Source organism: Callorhinus ursinus, unplaced genomic scaffold (genome assembly GCF_003265705.2).
Source record: "Callorhinus ursinus isolate GAN/ISIS: 27379988/994484 unplaced genomic scaffold, GSC_fseal_2.0 scaffold9, whole genome shotgun sequence".
NCBI lineage: Eukaryota > Metazoa > Chordata > Mammalia > Carnivora > Otariidae > Callorhinus > Callorhinus ursinus.
The window spans coordinates 51407541-51427583 of NW_027397071.1; the positions used below are offsets into that span (position 1 = coordinate 51407541).

The 20043-nt window shown below is 38.6% G+C and overlaps 1 protein-coding gene across 8 annotated transcripts in view; it reads right to left on the reverse strand.

Annotated features, from left to right (window-relative positions):
- The window catches only part of PATJ (PATJ crumbs cell polarity complex component), a 349122-nt gene that overhangs the window by 234744 nt on the left and 94335 nt on the right, over positions 1-20043 (reverse strand). For 7 of the 8 annotated variants that reach the window (XM_073896643.1, XM_025871744.2, XM_073896640.1 and 4 more), the window contains 4 exons: positions 16587-16706; positions 14446-14841; positions 7961-8084; positions 2720-2888 (listed from right to left, as the gene is read on the reverse strand). In XM_073896643.1, coding sequence (XP_073752744.1) covers positions 2720-2888; positions 7961-8084; positions 14446-14841; positions 16587-16706 — 809 coding nt within the window. The remainder of the gene's footprint in view (positions 1-2719; positions 2889-7960; positions 8085-14445; positions 14842-16586; positions 16707-20043) is intronic. The other variant, XM_073896642.1, reaches the window with a different exon arrangement.

The following is a 20043-nucleotide window of genomic DNA, read 5'->3' on the forward strand; positions in this document are numbered from 1 at the left end:
GAGTCTTTCCTTTCCACTCAGAGAGGAGTTATGCCGAAGCCCAGAGACCAACTGTTTGTGATATGAAGTTTCTATCTAAAACTATAGGCAAAGGTCATGAGGTTGCTGAACCAAGAAGTGCTATCATTCTAAGACACTTCATATATCAACACAAAACCATTCTTGGACTGAAGTTTTAATAAAAACATAAAGGCCAATAAATCCACCCTATCTCTCATCCCTGTTATGCTTGGCCACCAACTCCTTCCTTCCCTGATGCTCTGGTTTCTCCTCGCTTCCGTTCCCAGACTCACCCCCAAGACCCTCCAGCCAAACTACCCATCACACTCCATGTAATCTCCTTGAATTGTCAAGAAACTACTCCACACCCTGACCTCTTCACCGAATGTTCTCTCAACCTCTTCTGTTCTCTCAACAGCTTCTGGTTCTCTGCCACAGATACCACACTCAAGGGAGTGATGCTCATTTCCTTGCTCTGGGAAGTTGGAAAGTGGGGGGGCGGCAAGATTTTTCTAAAATCCCTTCCCTCCACTAAGCTGTTACTCTCCTACCACTGTTTCAAAAGTGAATCCCTACTCAGACACCTCTCCTTTTAATGCCCACATTACTACCACCTCATCCCTGTTTTAAAATAACCTTTACCTAAATGACAAAAAATATAAAAAATAAAATATCTCTTGGGATTCCTGCCCACAGGACCCAAAATAGCACTTGTATTTGTACTTTCCTTTTCCTTCCTGACACCTGTCTGTGGAGGAGGTAAAGTTCTTCCCATCAAACCACCAAAGGCTCATCTCTCTAGGTGTGCGATGTCCTTCTCTCCCTTCACCCTTGCCAGGGACCATGTTTAATCACCATCTTTCTAGCATCGACATATTCATTCGCTGGATCTATCCCAGAAAGACACAGACAGAGAGAGAGAGAGACACACACACACACACACACACAGATATATATGTAGTTATATATGTGTAACTCCTTCTCCTTTACCTCATTTGACAGAGGGAAACACAGCGAGAGAGGGAACACAAGCAGGGAGAGTGGGAGAGGGAGAAGCAGGCTTCCCGCCGAGTAGGGAGCCCGATGCGGGGCTCCATCCCAGGACCCTGGGATCACAACATTAGCCAAGGCAGACGCTTAACAACTGAGCCACCCAGGCACCCCCGAGCCCCAGGACCCTAGCATCATGACCTGAGCCAAAGGCAGACGCTTAATGACTGAGCCACCCAGGCGCCCCCATGACTATCTCTGGGCTCATCAATTTCCTCCAACATTTTGTTCATTCATTCCACTCCACTATTTTCTTCCTCCATTCATACCTATAACAATGCTACTTTGCAGGACTATAATTCTGGCCTTATGCTCTTATTATTTGAGCTTACCCTGGATGATGACTGTTCAAATCCAGCAGTTTCACCTACACTTGATCTTGCTCCCAATTATCCACATCAGGATAGATCTCAACATTAAACCCCAGAATCACACACTTAATTGATTCCACTTCACTTTGTGAAACCCTCAACATGTCCCAAACCAAATTCATTTTCCCTTCCAACCTGTTCATGCTCCTATAATTTTTTTTTAAACTGAAGTATAATATACGATGTTTGATTAGTTTCAGGTATACAACATAAGTGATTTGACAGTTCTATACATAGCGAAAAGCTCACCATGATAAGTGTAGCTACCATCTATCACCATAAAATTATAACATTATCCACTATATTCCTTACGCTGTACTTATCCCCATAACTTATTTATAACTCGAAGCATGTGCCTCTTAATCCCCTTCACTTATTTCGCCCATCCCTCTTCCCCCTCCCATCTGGCAACTACCAGTTTGTTCTGTTTATGAGACAGTTTCTGTTTGTTCATTTGTTCGTGTGTTTTGTTTTTTAGATTCCACATATAAGTGAAATCATATGGTATTTGTCTTTCACTATCTGACCTATCTCATTTAGCGTAATATCCTCTTATGTCTGTCTATGCTGTTGAGAATGGCAATATTTCATTCTTTTTTCTCACTAATATTCCATTGCATGTATACCATGTCTTTTATTTTTTTAAGATTTTATTTATTTATTTGAGAGCGAGTGAGTGAGAGCACAGGAGGAGAGGGAGAAGCAGACTCCCTGCTGAGCAGAGAGCCTGACATGGGGCTTGATTCCAGAACCCTGAGATCATGATCTGAAGGCAGATGCTTAACTGGCTGAGCCACCCAGTACCCCAATACCACATCTTCTTTATCCATTCATCTATCAATGTATACTTAAGTTGCTTCCTTTGCTCCTACAATCATATATGAAAGAATTAATGGTGCCACAATTCATTTATTGTCCCAGTCCAGAAACACAAGTCATCCTCAACTATGTCTTCTCGCCCTGACACATTTTATCAGTCACCAATTCCAGCAAATTCTCTAACTCTTGAATCCATTCCCTCCTTAATCTGCTGTATGTCTTGCTTACATTGTTAAAATAAACAATTAAACTCTTATTCTCTAAGCAAATATTCTATGTAATCTTTTCCACACAACCGCAAGAATACAAAATTGTATATATGCTTCAATTTTAAGTATGTGAAATTCTCATAGTAATTGTCTAATATTCAATTTTATTCATATTTTCTGTATTTTCCAAATGTTCCACCATAATCATGTTTTTAAAAGCAAAAAGAAAACTACTCTATAATGTGAAAACAAAAATAAATGGTATCATACCATGCTTCAGTGGTATATCTAGATGATGTTCCTGTGTATGCCGAGGCCTTGGAAACAACTCGGGTCCTGGGGAGTTGGTATAAGGGCAAATCTTGCTCCACGCTTTGAGCCACAGCAGGGAGTTCAACAAGCAAGCCAGGGCCTTGGATATCGTTTGGAATCATCATGCCTAAAGAGCAAACCCAGATAATAGTAAATACAAGATGATTTCATTCATCCTTCATTCGTTCAATAAATAGTTACGGGCATCTAATAGGGGCAGACCTTTCAAGGTAGAAATCTTACTTGTATTAAACTAAATAAGTGAAATGTTTAATATGTCACTTGGTGACAAGTAGTATGGTAAAAAAATGAAACAAGGAAGGGGGATAGGGACTGCTCAGTGGAAGAGAGTTACAATTTTACATATGGCCTCACGGAAAAGATGATATTTTAGCAATAGAAATATTATATCAAAAGAACCCCCTTAATGATTGTATTCTAATCTCACTACACATTTTCCCTTCTTAACCTAAGCTGTCCCAACTGCAGGCACTCCTACATTTCACTTATTTAAAAAAAATTCCACAGAATAACAAATAACCAAATAAAAACATTTACATTAAAATTTTTTTTTTTAATTTTAATTTCAGTATAGTTAACACACAGTGTTACATTAGGTTCTGGTGTACGATATAGTGAATAGACAACTCCATACATCACCCAGTGCTTATAATGTTAAGAAAACACATTTTTAACAGGGCTTTGTTTACAAATTTCAGAATTCATTTACATTTGTTTACCTCATTTGGTTTTCATATCAAACTATGAGTTAGAAAAGATACTAGCAACCATATTTTATAGATGGAGAAACTCAGGTTAAGGAATTTTGCCAATTGGAATGTGCAAATTTACCTGACCCGCCATCTGTGACATTTCCCAATTTACTGAAAAAAAGACTAGGGCAGAGTTGTGCTTAGAGTCCTAGGACACATAATTAGAGACCTGCGCCCATACTGGCATAGGTCCATTAATCACCCTTAGGATACACCCCAGTAATCGATTAGAAATTCTCAGCCAATCTTTCTTCAGCATATTAGACAAATATTATGAATTGTGATCATATGCCTTCCTTGAATCCATACATTTATAGTATTTTTTTGGAGCTCTGGCTTTTTAGAAAATCAGAAGTGATTTTTAAGAGACAGAGAAATTACCTTAAAATTTTTCCTATAAGCACGACCTAAACTCTTCCCGTTTTTTCGTAATGAACAAATCTGCAAACTCACTACTATTGCTTTTTATCTTATCTAGAAACTTTGGAATCAGTTGGTAATGCAACAGAACCTGAAGAGGGGGTGAAAGTAACTGTAATGCTCAGGTGGTATTATAGGATGTCGCAGGTGCCTGTCCACCATCCCTGTGTACCCTTCTACTCCTGTCCACAGGGACCTACATTCCTGCAAAGCACTGTAATCTGTATCATTGCCTCAGAGTTCTAGCTTTGCCTATGGCTTCCTCCTTCCCACTGAGGAGAGACCAGGGGTGGGGCCAAACACCAGTGTTAGGAAGAGGGAACCGGCTCTATTTGCAGAGCGGTTTCCCACCCACCTATGCTGGTAAAAGTGGCCTGTTAAATTACGGCATTGGGTTTCAGAGGTTGCTGCAGTCCATTTAAAACTTTTTATTACCTGTTCCGCACAAAGGCTGCCCGTGCCCTTTGCCCCCCCTCCTCCTCCACAGACCCTTGGTGCGGGGGCTCAGGCACACATTTCTCATCTGTCACTGTGCTTGACACACTCAAACTTTACAGAGCTGCTCACCAAGTGCACTACAGTACCCAGAGCCCATAAAACAAATCGAGTCCTCCAGGGCCTATGCAGGTGTTGGGTAAGGGCCATACAGGCGCACAAAGGTTAGAAAAACAAAGAAGTTAAAAAAAAAAAAAAGGTTCCTGGACAAATGGAGGTTAATGTTTATAGGAGAGGAATGGGGGAAATTTTCAAAAGGCTTATACTTGGTGAGGTGCAAGAACAGAATGGTCAATAAAATAAAGGCAAGAAGAATCTGAGAGGAGGGTGAGTTATTGTATAACCTGGCCACTGCGGGTGGGGGGCGGGAAGGAGGGCTGTTGAATAACCACACATAAGTAGCATTTCACTTTCTTATTCAACAAGTATTTCTTGAGCACCTGCTAAGGTAACACAATCAGATAGAAGCCCCTTCTAGAAGCTCAGTTTATAGTAAGAGCTACATGCAAATGAGTTAGTGTGCCTGACTCTTGGGTGCAATGATAGAGACTCATCCAGCATTCCCTGGAGGTACCATCCAGGCAGGGGCAGTCAAACATTAGGAAACAGAACTACTTTCTATCTGAAACCTTCTGAAAACTTGTAACACTAAATGTATTATTGACTTGGAATTTATCTTGTATGTTTCACCTTATTAATTATGCTAATTTATAGGTTTAGTTTCACAGCCCAAGAAGAGTAGAGGCTCTTAGAGGATACAAAATTTTGGATTAACTACAGGGTCAAGAATAGCCGTTTACACATAAGGTTCTCAAAAATAAATTTTAAATTAACTGTTCAGAAAAAGAAATTTAATTATTCAGAGATAAATCTAAAATTGTCTTTTACTAATAAAAGTCGTCAAAGAGTTACTGATTTGAAAGATGGCTTAGAGAACACTTAGCCCAAATCTTTCATTTTATAGTTGAGGAAACAGAGAGGCATGGAGAAGCCTGCAGGATTGCCTGGTGACACAGAGGGACCAGGGACTGAAACAGCCATTTGCCAAACAGGATCTCAAGAGCAAAATCAAATCTTGAGTAGAATGAAGTCAATATGGATGCTGCTGAAATCTGTGTCGACTTTGTATTAGTAATTTCTCAGCCTACCCACGGTTAGCATTAATCCAGATAGTCATGCCGGCTGCACCGCATTCTAGAGGCTTTCAAAATTTTTCCTGAAAGCATGTGGTTATGAATGCTTTTCCAGTGAGGACAGATCTAAGATACACGTCTAACTTCATTCCCGAAACTATAATCTCTAAAAAATAAAGTTCCAGGGCCTTGCAAAGTATTAGGTTAAGGCAGTGTAGTGAGCAGATTGGGGACCTCTCCAAAAGATATACCCAACCAGAGAAAGTATGAATGTGACCTTACTTGGCGTGGCGGGGGGGGGGGGGTCTTTGCAGATACAGTTAGTATTATGAGATGAGACCATCCTGGGTTACCCACGTGGGCCCTAAACCCAATGACAGATGTTCTCACAAGAGACAAAGAAGAGAAGACACAGGGCAAAGACAGGACAGCTGTGTGAAGACAGAGGCAGACACCATAGTGATAACAGCCATGAGCCATAAAAGGCTAGAGCCACCAGAAGCTGGAAAAGGCAAAAAGCAGGTTTTTCCCTCAGGCCTTCAGAGGGAGCACAGCACCTTGATTTAGGACTTCAGGCCTTGAGCAGAGTGAGAGAATGAATTTCTGTTGTTTTAAGCCACGAAGTTTGTGCCAATCTGGTACAGCGGCCCCAAGAAACTTACATAGGCAGAAGTCAGAGGAAGTAACTCTGAAGTCGCTTAGGTAATACACAAAGCAGAGCTCAACAGGGACTATTTTTCCCGTGTTCTTCCCAACTCTGCTGCTCCTCCCCACCAGCACCCATCCTATTTAGCCTGTCTACCCTTTCAATCCTGACAGTGTAACGCAAAGAGTGAGTCTCAACCAGGGGGAATTTCGCCCCCCAGGGGACATTTGACAGTGTCTGGAGAAATCTGATTTTGATCATGACTGGGAATGAGAGTACCACTGGCATGAGGGTTAGAAGGCAGGGAAGCTGCTGAACATTCCACCATGCACAGGTCAGCTCTCCACAACAAAGAATTACCTGGCCCAAAAGAGTAATGACATTGCTATAAAGTATCAATGGCAATCAAACAGACATGGCCTATTAATTCAGTTGTTCATTCATTTGTGCCATAAATCTTCTCCAAGTACTCAGTGGGAGGACTATAGAAATGTGGTAAATTTTTAAAAAATAGTACAATGGGACACTTGTGGGGGAAAAAGTTCATTTTCATCCTAGTCACAATTGGTTATCTATCATGAAAAACTGGATAAACTGATCCAATCTTAGATATTCAAAATTAACTATCCATGCTGTGTTTTGACTCACAGGGAATTGACAATTGTTATCATCTCATAGATGACTTCAATCTTTTATGTTTGTTTTTTTTGAGAGAGTGAGCAAGAAGGGGTGGGGAGGGGCAGAGAGAGAATCTGAAGCAGGCTATACACTCAGAGCAGAGCCCAATGCTGGGCTTGATCTCACAACCCTGAGATCATGACCTGAGCCAAAATCAAGAGTTGGACGCTTAACCAACTGAGCCACCCAGGCGCTCCCAGATGACTTCAATCTTTACCACTAAAGATCCCATTCTTTAGATTTTATTCAATAGAATGCTGAACTCATAGAAACCATTATAAAACTTTCTATAGTGCATTCTGGCCCTACTATGTATTACCATACAACATGAGAACTGCCCAAAGAGAAAGACTTTTCCTATAAGCAGTGATAACATGTGAAGGACAGCATAAATCCTCAACAACGGCTCTATAAATCCCAGTGCTGTGAAAGAACTTAACTGTCTCACCTAGGGATCTTAATAATATAACAGCCTTCGATATTTCAGTGTTGGATGAAGAAAAATTATTTTTAAAAGTCAAGTTTTCAAAATTATATAAGAATCAATATTGGGGTAGGCAAGGAGAGGCACTATACTTTTAGGATTCTTTAATAGAAACTAAGTTATTAATGCACCAAAATTGACCATAATATATGGCTATAAAAATGTTTCATAAATGTTTAAAATATGCCTTGCTTTATTAATATTTAACAACCCTATTCAATGAGCTAACAATATCACTTAACAGCACCAGAGATTTTAATATGTATTAGTAGAGACTTATTTCAGGTTTAGCATGTAAGGTACTAGTTTTAATTTTAATCCATACTGCTCATAAAAAGCAAAACCAGGCACTGAAAATACAGCCCTCTCAGAAAACAGAATCTGAAAGCCCTCCATTGACATATGAGCCATGTTTATTCTTCCAGATATTCTGAAGCAGATTAAAAAACAGACTTAAATTTGCAGCATAATGAATGAAAATACGACAGTAAGAATTATCGTATGTAAAAACAAAACTGAGAGATTGCAAAATAATGTAATTTGTGTTTATGAGAAACAAAGACCACAAACCTAAATCCAGACTGCTTTCTGTTAATGAATTAAGATTTTCCAGATCATCAAATCTGCTTTGTTGACTGTCTCCTTCAGATGAGGGTATGGAGGGTGTGGAACCGATGCCAAAATTTTCTTTCATCTTGAGAGGAAGACAGACAGAAATGCATTAGTACTTTATGATAAAGTGAGGAACATGATAATGCTGTTCAAACCAGATAGCAGATAGTGGAAAACTGGCCCTACAAACAGGCCTTCCAGTTAACGGTTTATACTGTGGCAAGCAGTAACAAACGCTGATAACTTTGTATCTGCAAGGGTACAGGCTAATAAGATCTATTTTTTTTTTAAAGATTTTATTTATTTATTTGAGAGAGAGAATGAGAGATAGAGAGCACAAGAGGGAAGAGGGTCAGAGGGAGAAGCAGACTCCCCGCTGAACAGGGAGCCCGATGCGGGACTCGATCCCGGGACTCCAGGATCATGACCTGAGCTGAAGGCAGTCGCTTAACCAACTGAGCCACCCAGGCGCCCAGATCTATTTTTTTTTAAACCCTGGATTTTTTTAACCAAAAAAACCTGTTTTATAAACATTAATGAGTGGATTTAAGGAAATGATCACAGAGGTGTAAGAATAAAGATCTATCCAACCAAGAAAGGTCAATGGTTGATACACACTGACTCATGGATCATGTTGGACCACAACCTCAATAGCTTCACTGATGATCCCAAAACACCTGGTCGGAGATTTTCATAGCTCTAAGCTCTTGCTTTGCCCTTCCTATCACTTTTATCTGCCTGGCAAATACCAGTAATACAAACCTAAAACCTGCAGATAAGCACAATCAATGACTTTTGCATTATCTGCTTGTCTTCCTTTGATACATGTCTTCTATGGTTTCTGAAAGTTATAGTCTTCCAGAACATATAATCTTCACTAATGTATTTATTGGATTTTTTTTAGGATTTTATTTATTTATTTGAGAGAGGGAGAGATAGTGAGAGAGAGCATGAGCAGGGGGCAGGGAGAGGGAGAGGCAGAGGCTTGATCCCAGGACCCCAGGATCATGACCTGAGCCAAAGGCAGACACTTAACCAACTGATCACCAGGTGTCCCGTATATCTTACAAACTTTTATAGGAATAAAATTAAATGATACTGTTAGGGCCACCAGAGGGACATAACTCAATTCATTTAAGATGAATAACACCATTATTCTCTATTGTTGGAAATTTAGGTTGTTCAAAACAAAAAAGGTGAATGACATCTTTTACACGGTCCATTGTTTACATTAATATTATATTAGTCATATTTCAATGTAAGAGAAGGATGTCTCATAAACTGATATACCAAATACTGACTTTTTCCATACAGATTATGAATATAGCTAAGTATAGAACTCTATCAGATATCTAATGGAACCTACAGAACATAGAATTCAACTCAAATATTAAATTGGGATGAGAAAGGAGATATAACAACCTAGCTGCCTAGAATAAAAGAAGAATTCCTTAGAGAAGCGAGTAAGGAGGAGATGGTAAGCACTGAGTACTTAGAAGAAATTTTACAGCAATTCTGGACTTAAAAAAAATGTTAATGACAGTTATGTAACTGAGGAATAAGAGAACAGATAGCTGAATCTGAATTTCAATATAGAGGGTCAGCTCTTTAGAAAAATGAGTTTTTCTAAATAGAGAAGAAAATAAGAATATACAATCAGTCTTAGGTAAATAATCCCCAGGCAAGAGTCAGATCTTTTGAAAAGGGGCAAAAAACTTAAGACACTTCTCCAGAGAATATATGAAGATGGCCAATGAGCACATGAAAAGCTGCTCAACTTTTCCTAATAATATTTAGAAAAATGCAAATCAAAACCACAATAAGATACTACTTTGCACCTTTAAAAAAAACAAAAACAGAAAACAGGTATTGTCAGGCATGTATAAAAATGGGAAAATCTGTGCATTACTGGTGGGCATATAAAGTGGTACAGGTACTATGGAAAATAGGATGGTGGTTCCCCCCAAAAAAAATTAAACATAGACTTGCATATGATCTAGCAATTTAACTTTTGGGTATATACTCCAAAAAATTTAAAATAATGATTTGAACACTTTATATCAGTGTTTGCAGCAGCATTAGTCACAGTAGCCAAAGGTAGAAACAATCCAGATGTTCATCAAGTGATGAATGGGTTAAAAGACTGTGCTATATACATACAATGGAATATTATTCAGCCTTATAAAGGGAGAAAATTCCAACATACGCTACAATGTGGATGAAACTTGAAGGCATGATGAATGAAATAAGCCTCACACAACAGGACAAATATTGTATAATTCCACTTAAATGAGGTACCTAAAGTCATCAAACTCTTAGAGAAAGAAAGTAGGACTGTGATTGTTTGCCAGGGGATGAGAAAAGGGGAGAATGAATAGTTACTGTTTAATGGGTACAGACTTTCAATCTGGGAAGATGAAAACAATTCTGGAGATGGATGGTGATAATGGTTGTACAATAATGCAAGCGTATTTAATGCTACTGAACTGTAAGCCTAGAAATGGTTAAAATGGTAAATTTTATGCACAGTAGCCCCTCCTTATCTGTGGGGGATATATCCCAAGACACCCAGTGGATGCCTGAAACCAAAGATAGTACCAAACCCTGTATATACTATTTTTTCCTATATATACATACCTATGATAAAGTTTAATTTATAAATTAGTCACAGTAAGAGATTAACAACAATAACTGATAATGAAATAGAACAATTATATTGTGATAAGAGTTATGTAAATGTGGTCTCTTTCTCAAAATATCTTATTATACTGTGCTCACCCTTCTTTTTATGGTGATGATGTGAGATGATAAAATGCCTAAGTGATAAGATGTAGTGAGGGGAATGATGCAGGCATGTGTTAGGCTAGTACCGACCTTCTGAGAATATGTCAGAAGGAGGATCATCTGCTTCCAGACCTTGGCTGACCAGGTAACTGAAATTGTGAAAGTGAAACCAGAGATTGGGGGGGGGGGGGGGGAACAGAAGGGGCTACTGCAATGTGTATTTTACTGCAAGTAAAAATAAAGAACCAGATCTATAAATCTTGATGGTTTTATCCTTCAATTAAAATGGAATGAGAGAGTAGTAGAGAAAGGTAAATCTAAGTAGTTGGGTACTATCTGCACTCCACAAATAAAGCTATGTCTGTAGCCCAAAATGGATATTATAATGAAGACAGAAGTGATACTGTTACTCTACCCTTCTGGAGGCACTCTCTAAAGGAGTATTGAGAATTACATATTTTGTAAAGTATTCAAATGTTTTAACAATCTACCCAAAGCTTGTAAATATTAGATAATAAATTTTCATCACATGAGTACCTTTCTAAGAGGAGGGCAAATAAAGATTCAAGCCCATCCTGATCTTATGTGTGTAACTGTTATAGAGAATTAGACCATTCTATCAAAAATATGCCACTTTGGCATAAGGATTACTTGGAGAGGAAGACAAATGCGAAACAGCACATACAGAAAAGCTATCTTCCCCTGAGTGTTCACCATCAGAGATGAATCTAGATTTTTTTCAGCTCAGAGATGGCAGCAAGAGGAACATACATAACCTAACTACAACAACCCTTATCTTCCATCAATTTCCCCCTTATATTTACCTTCCTACAGCTCTGACCCTAAAACCTAAACCCTTTTTCCTTTGTCTTGTCACTTCTCAATAAATTTATTGTTCTTTGTTAAGAAGCTATATAAGCCCAAGTTCTAACCACCCCTTTGAGTTATTCATCACTGAGTTTCTACTGCATGAGTGCATGCCACACTTGTTAATAAATTGTTTTTCTTTTGTTAATCTTTCATCAGCTTAATTTCCAAGCCCCAGCCAGAGAACCAATGAGGGTAGAGGAAAAAATTTTTCTCCCTTACACTGCCATCATTGTGGAGTTCAGGAAGGGAGGAAAAGAATGCCCAAAACAAGAAGATTTAATTATTTAAAGAAAATAAAATATTGTGCACACAAGACACATTAGGGCTGAAATTATTTTTTTTAAAGAGAGTGTGTGCAAGTTGGAGGGGAGGGGAGGAGCAGAGGGAGAGGGGGAGAGAAAGAATCCCAAGTGGGCTCCTAACACGGAGCCCCATGTGGGGCTCGATCTCACAACTCAGATCATGACCTGAGCCAAAACCAAGAGTTGGACATTTAATCCACTAAGCCACCCAGGCACCCCTGGGGTGGCAACAAGTTTAATCAGTGCCATTTTAGGGACCTTATAGGTCACCTCACAGAATCAGAAATGGAAAATAAAAAGAAGCTAGGAAATTTAACACAGATTTAGTAATTAGGATGCATGTCTTTCAAATTGTGAGCACTGAATGTTGTTATAAACAAGCTTTTTAAATAGCACTTTAGGGCGCCTGGGTGGCTCAGTTGGTTGAGCGACTGCCTTTGGCTCAGGTCATGATCCTGGAGTCCCGGGATCGAGTCCCACGTCGGGCTCCCTGCTCAGCAGGGAGTCTGCTTCTCCCTCTGACCCTCTTCCCTCTCATACTCTCTCTCATTCTCTCTCAAATAAATAAAATCTTAAAAAAAAAAAATTAAAATAAATAAATAAATAAATAGCACTTTAACAAACAACAAAGTGGTTATATTGTGAAGATAATCACTATGTGCTTACAAAAGGAATTCTTTTAAAGCCTATTGTTATGCAAATGAGTACTTGAGATCAGGATAAAATTCTGACTGATAGTATGGATTAAAAAATTACTGCATCTCAAACAACCTATATGAAAATTAAGATGATATATTTGGAAAACTGTATTAAATGACAGAAAGGTGATTCTAGTGATAATGTATTTATGGACATAAATATGCATTGAAAGACTGAATAAAATTATGTCATTAAATGTGAGAATAGGCAAAACATTTAACATTTGGCAGTTTTTAAAATATGAATGTTTAAATTTATAAATACTGTGAATGTACCTGTGACTATTTAGTCTAGAACCCTAAAAGTTTATATACTAAAATGGGCCTCTATTTCAGGTTGCCTTATATTTAGGTAAATAGAAAATCTTCTTTTTATAGAAGAAAGCCACAACAAAGGAGTATTTATGAATATTCACTAATCTGTGATTAGAATTTGCTCCATATAACTCAATATTCTGTTTGGGTTAGAGTACTTAAAGATACAGGAACGGGACTGGCAAGGAAAGGAAGCACCAATGTCAATGGCAACACACCAGGTGATTCTTTGTCACCTCTGCCCATATCCAGGCATTATTCACATAATCCCAAAACATCTGTTCTCTGGTAGACTTTCCAGAGTCCACTAATCCTCTTGCATTCCATAAATACAGCTTGTATAGCACCTTGCATAGAAGAAGGACCCATAGCATTTGCAAAAGGGGGAAAAGAAGGATAGTTCTGAGGAAGGAGAGAGCAAAGAAACTAGCCCCATGGGCCCACTGAGAGTAAAGAAAAGCACACTCCCCACAGCACTGCAAGAAAGTTGCTGATGTCTGTGAGGGGAGTACTGCACTGTATCTAAACATACTGCTAAGTGGCCTTGTAAAAAATATCCCTAGGAGCGCCTAGATGACTCAGTTGGTTAAGCTTCTGACTCTTGATTTCAGTTCAGGTCATGATCTCAGGGTCGCGAGATCAAGCTCCATGTGGGGCTCTGCCCTGGGCGTGGAGCCTGCTTAAGATTCTCTCTCTCCTTCTCCCTCTGTCCCTATACCCACCCCCCTTAAAACGAAAAGCAAAAAACCTCTATATAATAATTTTCTTTTCATTTCCCTGGAAGTTGATTTGGGGCATGAAATGAACAAGCAAACTAAAACATTAAAAATGTCCCTAATGAAAGATTCCAATTGGTGACCAGTTAACCCTAATTTTATAAAAATAAAGTTTATTGGTGATCTATAGCAAGGACAAACCTATTTAAATATAATGCTTTCCTGCCAAGTTGAAAATAGGCAGTAACACAAGTGTAAAGATAATTTTTAAGAGTTCAGTGATCTTCTATTTAGTATCATATGTAACACAGAGAACAGTGTGAATAAACAAGACACAAACAACATATCTTGAGTCAATTTTGCCTTGATTTTCCTAATACAAATACACAATATGAGAAATATAGAGGGGTGTCTCCCTGAGGGAATAAAAAAACCACAAATGGCAAAAGAACTCTTCTTTGAAATGGATAATCTGGAGAAATACATCATTAAAAAAAAAACAAGGCAAAAACCCACTATAAACCACTATAAAAGGCAACCACAGCTTATGGACTCTTACTAGTAGTGGTATAATACAGAAAAGATGAGTTTATCCTTATAGCATTACAATACACGGTATATCTTGGAAAAATGATTAATTACAAAAACTGTATTTTCCATTATGTTTTGTTCTTTTGAAAGTGACATGACTTAGGCACAGGGGCTGGGAGGGCAGGGGAGAGAAGGAGGGATGTGGAAGAGCTGTTCTCATCCCTTACCATGTTTCCAGCGCTACAGCTGTACTGCTGTGTCTCCTGGGAATACATACTCCTCATGGATCTTGCTTCTTGAAGCTCAGATGGTTCGCTGTCCTGTAACCACTGAGTGCCAAAGTGAAGTTCCTTCACAGAGGGAACAGGAGCAGCCTCTTGAAGGTGTGATGAGGGATATAAATCCATGGACGGAAAGTGATCTCGATATAGCTCGTATTCTTCATCAACAAGCATCTCTCTTTCTTCCCCCATCTCCTGCAATCTAGGAGTCAGAAATTCATGCATCTCCCAGGCCTCCTTGCTGTTGTCTATCGCTTTCTGTTGGGACTGAAAAGCCTTTCCCAAATCGAGGAACGGCTCATCTACAAGCTCCTCTTTATAATAGGGTTCATCTCTAAATTCCTGTAAATAAAAGTTGCAAAAATAATTTTAACCCCACCTGCCCTGAAGTGGCACTCCACGCATTAACTGAGGAGTTAACCCCTGACATAACCTCAATGACTACATTCCACGCCAAGGCACAGTTACTTGAACAGCTCTCCATTACAAAGGAGAAATAAAAGCTCACTCCCACATAACCCTCAAAGCAAAGAAAGGGACAAACAGTAAGAGGCAGAAATCTGCCCCTGGCAAGGTGAATGACTATTCCAAAAGGGTTGTTATACATTAACCACCTGAAAATTCTCAATCAGAAATAGGAATTTTGTTAACCTGCTGCACTGAACATTTAGCTCATGCATCTCATACAGAAGTAGTACATAAATATAGACACACATCATACTATTACCTAGGAAAGCAAAGATATTTTCAAGCTTATAAAACTTAAAAGAAATTATGGCTCTTGAAATTATCAAAAAGCAGTCTCTATAAAGATATGGGACGTATGTCTCAACTACTTTGAGTATGACTATTTTATAATATGCCCTGTAACAGAAATGTATTTTTTTCAACTGTATTGAAATTACATGGCAAAAAGGAACCAATATAGTATGTTTTTTAATTAACTGATATTTCACTAATTAGAAGTACACACAACTGAAACTAGTCATACATGTGCAGAAACTTTGCTGAGTTCCTAGGTATTGCCTGAGGAATGTATGGATTTGCTGAGCCTCTAACCTAACCCTGGGGATCCTCAAGAGTGCTGAGCACAACGAGGCCCAATTCCTCTTGAGAGATCAATGATATTTCCTACTTGGACACCTATTCATTAAGTATTACCAAATGCAAATTCATGAAATGAACCTACTACTTCCCACCTTTAAATTACTATAGTGTATCAAATACTGCAAGCTAATTTTTTTACAGGTGTGTTTACACGGTATATTTGAAGATGTCATACACTTCACGAAATTTTAACAAAGAATGTCTACACTAAAAAAACCCCCACAACGTATAGTACAGAAATAAATATCAGCTCGAGGCACTGTCAGTAAATTATGCAAAGAATATCACCAGACGGTTGTTATCAGGTAAAGCAATACCATACGCTACCTGCAAAGAGCAAAATAAGCACAATTCATTTTCAGAATAAAAAAGGAAAAGCTTCAAAATAGCCTTTCTAAAATTAAAGCGTAAAGAAGGGTTTGGCTAAATAACTCTTTTCTTTAGAAAGTATTCAGTAAGAAGTCCTTTGGTATAGCTCTATTTTCTACAGCATTTTAAATGCATGTCTATTTTTGAACATTGTGTTCTACCCTCAAAATTTTAAGACTGTATCTGTGGTATAAAATAAGGTATGTTTGTGCTTTGAAAATGCCTTATATCTGGCCTACGTCATTTATGAAGCCACTGAGATACAAGAGGGAAAACAGTTCATTTAAAAAAAAAATAGGGGTGCCTGGGTGGCTCAGTCGTTAAGCGTCTGCCTTCAGCTCAGGTCATGATCCCAGGGTCCTGGGATCGAGCCCTGCATCGGGCTCCCTGCTTGGCAGGAAGCCTGCTTCTCCCTCTCCCACTGCTCCTACTTGTGTTCCCTCCCTCCCTGTCTCTCTCTGTCAAATAAATAAATAAAATCTTAAATAAAAGAGGAGAGGATCATTTTATTTATATCCCTTTAGCCAAGAGTAGGAACAAGCTTTTGTCTTCTTTATAGAAATGTCAGCTCACAGCAAACCATTCAAATAGGAAATCAATTTACTAAATACCTTGGGTGCTTCAAGTATTAAAGATGAATTTATATCATGAATTGTTCCTGAAAGTTCAGTCTTGTCTTCATTATTGTTTGAATGTAAAATATAATGACTTTCTTCCTCTTTATCATCTTCCTGAAAACAGAAACAATTTTTATTTTATTGTTTTAAAAGATCTTATTTGAGAGAGAGAGAGACAGAGAGAGCGAGCAATAGCACAAGTTGGGGGGGAGGGGCAACGGGAGAGGGAGGAGCAGATTCCCCTCTGAGTAGGGAGCCAACCTGTACCAAAGGCTGATGTTCAACTGACTGAGACACCCAGGCACCCCTGGAAACAATTTTTATTTTATTTATTCATTTATTTTTTAGCACAAATGAAGAAATGTTTTTGTCAACCATGAAGCTATCTTTTATTGAGATATAACTGACATATAACATTATACATATTAGGTGTACAACATAATTAGATGTATGTATATACTGCAAAATTATAACAATAAATTTAGTTATATCTAAAACTTTCAAATATACAATATGGTCTCATTAACTAGAGTCATCATGGTGTACATTACATCCCCAGGCCTTATTTATCTTATGACGGGAAGTTCGTACCTTTTGACGACCTTCACCCATCTTACCTACCACTCCCCGCCTCTGGCTACCATGGGAAGCACTTTTTTTTTTTTTTTAAGATTTTATTTATTTATTTTACAGAGACACAGTGAGAGAGGGAGCACAAGCAGGGGGAGTGGGAGAGGGAGAAGCAGGCTTCCCACTGAGCAGGGTGCCCGATGCTGGACTCGATCCCAGGACCCTGGGACCATGACCTGAGCCGAAGGCAGACGCTTAACGACTGAGCCACCCAGGCACCCCAGGAAGCACTTTTATAAACAAGAAAATACCTTAGTTTTGAACTCTCTTCAGATTAATTCTCATCTTCCCATTAAGTGCAAGGACACAATAAAATGTATGCAAATTGTTTCATTAGAACAAACTTTTCTTTAATAATTAAAGCCATATTTGAGTCAAAGCTTCTCAAACATTTTTTCCCTTTTTAAGTATTCCTAAAACTACTTGCAAAAGAATGAAACTGGACCATTTTCTTTCACCATACACAAAAATAAACTCAAAATGGATTAAAGACCTAAATGTGAGACCTGAAACCATAAAAATTCTTGAAGAGAGCACAGGCAATAATGTCTCTGACATCAGTTGTAGCAACATTTTTCTAGATGTGTCTCCTGAGGCAAGGGAAATAAAAGCAAAAATAAAACTATCAGGGCCACATCAAAATAAAAAGTTTGTGCACAGCAAAAGAAACAATCAACAAAACTAAAAGCCACCTACAGAATAGGAGAAGATATTTACAAATGACATATCCAGTAGAGGGTTAGTATCCAAAATACATAAAGAATTGATTCAACTCAACACCCTCCCCAAAAATCCAATTAAATAATCCAATTAAAAAATGGGCAGAAGACACACAGATGCCAGCAGACATGAAAAGATGTTCATCATCACTCATCATCAGGGAAATGCAAACCAAAGCTACAATGAGATATCACCTCACACCTGTCAGAATAGCTAAAATCAAAAGCACGAGAAACAAGTGCTGGTGAGGATGTGCAGAAAAAGGAACCCTTGTACACTGTTGGTGGGAATGCAAACTGGTGCAGCCACTATGAAAAACAGTATGGAGGTTCCCCAAACAGTTAAAAATAGAAATACCATATGATCTAGTAAATTCCACTACTGGGCATTTACTCAAAGAATATGAAAACACTAATTTGAAAAGATATATGCACGCTTATGTTTATTGCAACATTATTTACAATAGCCATATTTGGAAGCAAGCTGCCCAAATGTCCATCAATAGATGAATGGATAAGGAAGATATGTTGTATATATAGACAACGGATATTATTCAGCCATAAAACAACAATGAAATCTTGCCTTTGCAACATGGATGGAGCTAGAGAGTATAATGCTAAGTGTAATAAGTCAAAGAAAGACAAATACTATATGATCTCACTCATGTGGAATTTAAGAAACAAAACAAATGAGCAAAGGAAAAAAGAGAGACAAACCAAGAAACAGACTTTTTTTTTTAATTTTATTTATTTATTTGAGAGAGAGAGAGAGCGTGAGCACAAGCAGGGGAGTGGCAGGCAAAGGGAGAAGCAGGCTCCCCGCTGAGCATGGAGCTGGATGCAGAACTAGATCCCAGAACCCTGGGATCATGACTGGAGCCAAAGGCAGCTGCTTAATCAACTGAGCCACCCAGGTGCCTGGAAACAGACTCTTAACTATAGAGAACAAATTGATGGTTACTAGGGTGGGAGGGATGGAGGAAATAGGTGAAGGGGATTACCATGATGAAAAATAGATAGATAGATAAGTAGGTAGGCAGGTAGACAGACAGGTAGATAATTTTTTTTAAAAAAGGAAATTCAACAGGAGCACAAACTAGAGTTTCACACATTTGTCAGATATAAGATCAAATTACCAAGTCAGTATCATTACCTCTACTTCAGCAATAGCTAATTTGAAAATAAGACATTATTCACAAAGGGGGGGGGGGAACCAGTAAATTACCTCAGAATTAAACTAAAAAAGACCGTACAGCATATTTAAGGAGAAAACTGTAAAAGATCTGACTAACTAGAGACATATTATGTGGGGAAAAGAAAGTATTCCTTAAATTAAAAAACGTCCCCAAAAAGGACCTTAATATTAAGAAATATCAGTATAGGGGCACCTCGGTGGCTGATTTGGTTGAGCGTCCAACTCTTTGTTTCGGCTCAGGGGCATGGGATCGAGCCCCACGTCGGGCTCTGTGCTTGGTGCAGAGTCGGCTTGAGACTCTCTCTCCCTCCTCCTCTGCCCCTCCCCCCACTCATGCTCTCACTATCTCTAATAAATAAATTAAATCTTTTTAAAAAAAGAAACGTATCAGTATACACAGGGTAATATTCAAAATATTTAACCAAGGTACAGTGCAGTCACTTGCCATCAGAAAAGTTTCAGCCATCCTAGTGTTTACCAGCTCAATAGCAGTCCTAGGTCAGAACACAGCTACTATTTATGAAGTCCTAGCTCTAAATCACAATCCAGGGTAAACACTTCATACACTTTTTCTCAGCTTAATCTTCACAGCAATCCAAGTCAGGACTTTATATATTTATATAAAAATAATGGCAACACATATGTATTTATGACACTATGTGGCAGGCATAGGTTTAAGCATTTTAAATATTCAACTTAGTATATTTATTAATGGATTAATATACATTCTAAGAGGTAGGTACTCTTATTAACCCTAGTTTACAGAGGTGTAAAAAGTTACGTAACTGGCTCTAGGGCCTGGGATCTCAACTACCACGCCATGCAGTCCCCACGTACAGACAAGGAAGTGGGGGCTGACGAGGTTAAATAACTGGCCCGAGGACGCACAGCCTTGCGGATCACAGAA